At 40.4% G+C, this 7630-nt stretch overlaps 1 protein-coding gene across 1 annotated transcript in view; it reads right to left on the bottom strand.

Annotated features, from left to right (window-relative positions):
• Window positions 1-7630, bottom strand: part of epha10 (EPH receptor A10) — a 135634-nt gene that overhangs the window by 97716 nt on the left and 30288 nt on the right. Inside the window, exon 3 of the mRNA XM_084130342.1 lies at window positions 6562-7231. Within this exon, the coding sequence (XP_083986468.1) occupies window positions 6562-7231 (670 nt within the window). The remainder of the gene's footprint in view (window positions 1-6561; window positions 7232-7630) is intronic.

Genomic DNA, 7630 nt, shown 5'->3' with positions numbered 1-7630 from the left:
GATTAGCCAACCAACTGACTTGAAGAGGACCGATGATGTTTCTTCCCCATCTTCATCTTTAGTGTGTAATGTTCCTGTTTGAGGATGAATAATCTCTAGTTCTTCTCTATATCAGTGTCAGTGTTTCTGAACTCCTGAAACGCCTCCATTGTAGTCTTGAGTTTCTTCCGGGAACGAACACGTCACAATATTCCTCATTATAATAATTAATACGCAGAATAAAGGGGTGGGGTCTGGTTGAGTGAGTTAGTAGTGTGTTAAACTGGCGGTTATGGTAAGGGGCGGGACATTTCCCAAACACACTCGAAGCGCTCGACCAATCACAACACACTGCTCCAGCCGACCAATCAGAGCACAGTGTGCTTTTCAGAAGGAGGGGCTTCATAGAGACAGGAAGTAAACAGAGCGTTACTGACAGACTGGGAAGAGAGGAGCTGCAACAATGGAGAATATGAGGAGAATAATCAACATTCAAGCAGGAAAACCTGTTCTAGTGGAGCCTGAAAACTACATCAAGTCTGTGTAAAAAGGCATAACATGCTCTCAGATTTCAGACTTATGAATGGGCTGGATGGAAAAGTGATGCATTCACATAAACTTGAACTTTAAAATGAAAACACACAATGGGTGTGTTAAAGTAACATGGTCTCTGTGGAGCTAAACTTGCTGGTACATCACATTACATCAGGTCACCTGCTCTCTGACACACACACACACACACGTCTTCAGCATTTCACCACTTTGTTCTCAAATTAAGCTTCCACTCACACAGTCCGTGAGAGACAGATGAAGAAAGACAAGCTCTTCTCGTTTGATTCGTTTCACTGAAAGCTTTGTGTTCGCTCTGAAACACTGATCTCAGACCATCATACGGCTTTAACACAAACCTTTCTTCACGGCTTCTGTTTTAAGTAAAACATGAAACTGCATTCACAACCCATTTTCCTTACAAAACGTGACATTCCAGACAAAGCCCATGTAGTTCACACCAAGAACGACAACTATAACAATATAACAAAGTGTTGGTGTGGAATAAGCACACAATGCAGTTTTGTCATCTGCAACTTTAAATGCTCAAGCTTTTTAATCAGTAATCAGCTGAAAATCTTCTGGAAGTCATTCAGACAACATTCCTCTGCCATTATTGTTATAGCTGTGCAGAGGACAGAACGGACAGTAAAACTTTATAGATATAGTTATAGTTATTGTCCTCAGTGTGAACATCCCTGAACACAGGATTATTAAATGAGAATAAAAGGACCAGACTTGATTTTATCCAAAATTAATTATGATAAAAGTTAGCATTACATACCAAAACAGTGTCCCACTGAAACTGAGTTTGCTAAAATAAAAATAAAAAATGAAATTTAACAATTAAAATTGAATAAAATAAAATAAACATTTTAAAGGTTAAAAAAAGAGAAATAAATATAAAAAAAAGAAATATAAAAAATTATTATTAATTAAAAATATTTTAACAAAATGTAAAAAAATATTTTAAGAAATTTAAAATAATAATAAAAAAATGCAACTGAATTGTAGATTAATTAGAATTATTTAGAAAGTAAACAGAGTGAATTTTGTTTTCATGTTGACTTGAAACCATCAAAGCGTCGGATGACGGACAAACTGATGGACAAAACCGGGAAAATGTCCACAAATCTCCTGGTCCGTGTTAAACTGTAATGATTAGACTTCATGCAGTTTATCACAATTTGCATTTATCACTGACTGGACATAAATCAGAAATACCGCTCCAGTGACCCCGAAAACCTTTCCTGCATTCTCAGACAGAACACGGCACACAGCGGCCAGAAAATAATTAAATGTGATGTTTCATTGCCTCACACACACACACACACACACACGTCAAGTGCAACCTCTCCAGACACAATCAACATCTACTCATGGCCTGAGTCAATACTATTGAGCCATTTAGTTAAAACACACTCGCTCCTGCACACACACACACACACTGTCGCAAACACATAAATCACGCTCACACTCTTCAGGATCACCGTTCATTCTTCACTCATTAACATCACTTTCTCACACACACACACACGTTGAGAAGTGTCGACCCACAGCACACAGTGAGCTTGAAGAGTTTAGTGAAGCATTAAAGCTGATCAATAACTCTGAGTCTCATTATCATTCAGCTGAGAGACGAGTGACGCTGCAATCTCATTTTGTATATAATAAATATAATATAATATAATATAATATAATATAATATAATATAATATAATATAATATAATATAATATAATATAATATAATAACTAATTATTTGGAATAACCTGAAGAAATATTTAATTAATAAAAACGTATCAAGGCAAGGCACTCGAGAGTTAAATTTTACTTAATTGAGAATTTCTTGAAAGCAACATTCTCTACTGTCTCATTTAATCTGTTAATATAAAAAAAATATAAAAAATAAAGGAGTATGTTCAATACATGTTTGTTTTTCCCATAGAACCAAGACTGGCATCAGGCTTTCACTGAGCAAATGAACTGGTTTCGGTATCAAATACTGAAATGTGTGTTTCACCACAATACTAGTCAGAGAACATGCAATAATCACTGCATTCTGTGTTTATCATCTTCCCCCGTCTCTCTCTCTCTCTCTCTCTCTCTCTCTCTCGACTCATCCAATCTGTCCTTCACACACACACTCTGCTCTCTGATCTGCTGTCTGTGTTTGTCTTCCTCTGTCATTAGATGTGTGAAATCCTGTTTATCTTTGGCCTTTCAATCCTCTATTCTCAGACTCACTCACTCACTCACACACTCACTCACTCACACACTCACTCACTCACACACTCACTCACTCACTCACTCACTCACTCACTCACTCACTCACTCACTCACACACACACTCACTCACACACACTCACTCACTCACACACTCACTCACTCACACACTCACACACTCACACACTCACACTCACTCACACACACTCACACACACTCACACACACACACTCACACACTCACACACACACACTCACTCACTCACTCACTCACTCACTCACTCACTCACTCACTCACACACTAACTAACTCACTCACTCACTCACTCACACTCACTCACTCACACTCACTCACTCACTCACTCACACTCACTCACACTCACTCACTCACTCACTCACTCACACAGTCACTCACTCACTCACTCACACAGTCACTCACTCACTCACTCACTCACACACTAACTAACTCACTCACTCACTCACTCACACTCACTCACTCACACTCACTCACTCACTCACTCACTCACTCACTCACACAGTCACTCACTCACTCACTCACACAGTCACTCACTCACTCACTCACTCACTCACTCACACAGTCACTCACTCACTCACTCACACAGTCACTCACTCACTCACTCACTCACTCACACACTAACTAACTCACTCACACTCACTCACTCACTCACTCACTCACTCACACACTAACTAACTCACTCACTCACACACACTCACACACACTCACACACACTCACTCACTCACTCACTCACTCACTCACACTCACTCACACACTCACACACTCACTCACTGACACACTCACTCACTCACTCACTCACTCACTCACTCACACACACACTAACTAACTCACTCACACTCACTCACTCACTCACTCACACACACACTCACACACTCACACATTCACTCACTCACTCACTCACTCACTGACACACTCACTCACTCACTCACTATCTAACTCACTCACACTCACTCACTCACTCACTCACTCACTCACTCACTCACTCACTCACTCACTCACACACACACTCACTCACACACACACTCACTCACACACTCACTCACTCACTCACTCACTCACTCACACACTCACTCACTCACTCACTCACTGACACACTCACTCACTCACTCACTCACTCACACACTAACTCACTCACACTCACTCACTCACTCACTCACTCACACACTAACTCACTCACTCACTCACTCACTCACTCACACTCACTCACTCACTCACTCACTCACTCACTAACTCACTCACTCACTCACTCACACTCACTCACTCACTCACTCACTCACTCACACTCACTCACTCACTCACTCACACAGTCACTCACTCACACTCACTCACTCACTCACTCACTCACTCACTAACTCACTCACTCACTCACTAACTCACTCACTCACTCACTCACACTCACTCACTCACTCACTCACTCACACTCACTCACTCACTCACTCACACAGTCACTCACTCACACTCACTCACTCACTCACTCACTCACTCACTCACTCACTCACACTCACTCACTCACTCACTCACACAGTCACTCACTCACTCCTCTGTGTATTAAATGGTTGAGCTGAATTACTCAGAGCTGAGGTGTGTATTATAGTAAGCATTGGAGTGAATGACGTGAACCCTTGCCTTGACCCCGCCTGCAGATTTCTGTGAGTGATGATCAATAACCGGTGATTGAGGTGGTGTGTCTCACACACACACGCACACACACACACACACACACACACGGTGAAACAGGAAGTCAGGAACAGACTATGTTTGGGTAAAATCATGAGAAAATCATGGTAATTAAATATATATCATGGTACGGAAATGAATGTACCAATAAGTATTTAAAATGGTACCAAAATATGGAGCCAATCCAAAAAAAGATGGTTTCATAAGTTTATGTGTGGCATCTTTCAAAAAAAGAGCATCATCATTCCAGAGCTTCAAGTTTACAAACTACAGCAATTCCTTAAATTTGGCCAAGTAATTCTTCTCGCATCACATGACTCTCAGTGATTCAACTAATAACAAAATAAAGACACAATGCCGGGTCTGTTGTAACAGCCTGTCGCTGTACGTGTGAACCGACTGCCACTCACACACTCCTTCAAGATGTCCTGTGAAATATCACACTGACACACACACACAGCTGTAGTGGGAGGAGAGATCAGTGACAGACAGAAGTTTCGAGAGCGTGACGTTCCTCTGACCTCCTGACTGAAACTGAACGAGTCTCGACGCGCGTCACACTAACAGCCGTGAGCTTCTCGAACATCATGTGACGTCTCGACACGCAATCTCACGAAATCATCCCATAACTTACTCACCCTCACTTCGGTCTACACCCGTACCACTTCATTACAGGAAAAGCAAAAGAATTTCAAAGAATATTCTGGCAACTTCTTTCAAATATATAAAGAAAATGAATGGGACTGTCAAGCTACTAAAAAGAAAAAGAAAAACTCAAAAAGGACATTAAAAAAGGCTCATATATAAGTTTTTGATAGATTTGTGCACGTGTTTAAATGAGTCCTGGTGAGAATGATTCATTCACAAACAAGACTGATCTGGTTCAATTATTCATTTCTATAATTAACAGATTTATAAATCTAATCTTTAGCGTAGCTTTTGCATGATTATCTTAGTTTTGTTTACAGAATATATGAATATTTGCATGTTGATTCATTTATTTATTTTTGTTCTATTGTTTTTTTTATTCTTATATTGCTTGTTTTTGCATAAAGCGCCTTGAGAAGACACTATATAAAATAGTTTATTATTATTATAAATGTATTCTTTGTTTATTAAACAAAGCTATCATCACAGAAAAAGACTCAGAATATTGTGCAAGATTCATAAGGATCACTTTTATGATATTTTTTAGTGTACAGTCTCTATTGATTGTTCGAATTTAGTGTTCCACTGAATAAAACAGATTTAAAATTAATGATGAATAACTGATGACAATTTGCATTTTTGGATGAACTGGTAACACTTTACAATAAGGTTCATTAGTTAACTACATTAGTTAACATTAACTAATAATGAACTGCACTTATACAGCATTTGTTCATCTTTGTTAATGTTAATATCAACATTTACTAATACTTTATTAAAATCTTGTTAACAGTTAATGCACTGTGAACTAACATGAACAAACAATGAACAGCTTTATTTTCATTAACTAACATTAACAAAGATTAACAAAAACAGTAGTAAATGTATTGCTCATTGTTAGTTCATGTTAGTTAATACATTTACTAATGTTTAATAAAGGAACCTTACTGTAAAGTGTTACCGATGAACTATTACTTTAATGAACAGACCAAACCGTTCATTATCTGGCACAAAAAATAAAACACTGATAACCTGCATAAATCACTGCTTTGATTTGACCTTTGTTACTTCACAGTCTTTAGTTTCTTCCGGGGACGAACACGTCACAATATTCCTCATTATAATAATTAATGCGCAGAATAAAGGGGCGGGGCCTGGTTGAGTTAGTTAGTAGTGTGTTAAACTGGCGGTTATGGTAAGGGGCGGGACATTTCCCAAACACACTCGAAGCGCTCGACCAATCACAACACACTGCTCCAGCCGACCAATCAGAGCACAGTGTGCTTTTCAGAAGGAGGGGCTTCATAGAGACAGGAAGTAAACAGAGCGTTACTGACAGACTGGGAAGAGAGGAGCTGCAACAATGGAGAATATGAGGAAAATAATCAACATTCAAGCAGGAAAACCTGTTCTAGTGGAGTCTGAAAACAAGATCAACATGTCTTACCCTCACAGCTGCTGTGTCCCTCCTCATATCCCGCGCTGCAACTGCATTTCCCGATCGGCACCAGCCATTCCCCTTCAGCACTGCAATGCATTCTGGGAGGACTGTCGGTGTCCACCTCAGAGTTGTTCACACACGAGCCTCTGACCTCCACTAGAGTCGCGAACGCAGCTTCGGCCACCGTATCCGGAAACACGGCTAAATTCTGCACGGTCGACAAGCATCGTTTATAATACACTCTCACGGAAACCAGTGCGACGCACGCGCCGACGTCCTGGAACGCCAGATGAAACCCTTTCCGGTTCAGATGCCCGATCTCACGGACCTCAGTGTTCAGTTTCATCTTGCGCTCTCCCAGATCTCCCTGCGTGAAGCTCTCGTCCGCAGCGATGGTGTCGATCTTGCTGTACCGGTCCTCTCGGGTCACGCGGCCCAGGTCCCAGTCGGACTCGGCGTACAGGAGGTTAAAGGTCTCCTTGCAGCTTCCGGAAACCCCCGGGATGCTGTTGCAGTCTCGAAGCGTGAACTGAAGCTCGATGAAGATTCGCTGGCCGCCCTGACGCCAGATCCAGCCCGTCTGGAGCCAGTTGTTCTGACTCGGCTCCATCACGTTACACACCTGATATGTGCGGATCGGCTTGTATTTCTCATCCACGCCGCTGATTTCCTCCCACTGGAATGAGAAGAGCGAGAGAGAGAGAAAAGATCTGGTTAAAAACCAAGGGGATATTCATTGAAAATCTTTCTTTTGTTTGCAATTTGTCCATTAGCGTTGGTTAAATGCCAATGGATTAAAATGAAACAAAGTTACAAAATAACTACACTTTTCATGGGTTCAACAAACTTTTTCACTGTGCTTTAAGAATCAAGGTCTCTATGATAAAAATATTCACTGCAAAAAATAAATTACATTTTCATTGGGTTTTCCCACATTTTCACTGAGCATCCCAACAGTATTAACAGGCTGAAGTGTAATACTTATATAAACAGATCAAATCCAATAGTAATTCATTTTCAAATGTTTCCTTTGTTGGATCAAATCCCTAAAAGGGTGGCATATTTGAGTAGATAT

This window comes from Abramis brama (assembly GCF_963993115.1).
Source record: "Abramis brama genome assembly, chromosome: 12".
NCBI classification, from domain to species: Eukaryota; Metazoa; Chordata; class Actinopteri; order Cypriniformes; family Leuciscidae; genus Abramis; species Abramis brama.
The sequence above is the reverse complement of the archived record's forward strand: the minus strand, read 5'-3'. Positions and strand labels throughout refer to the sequence as shown.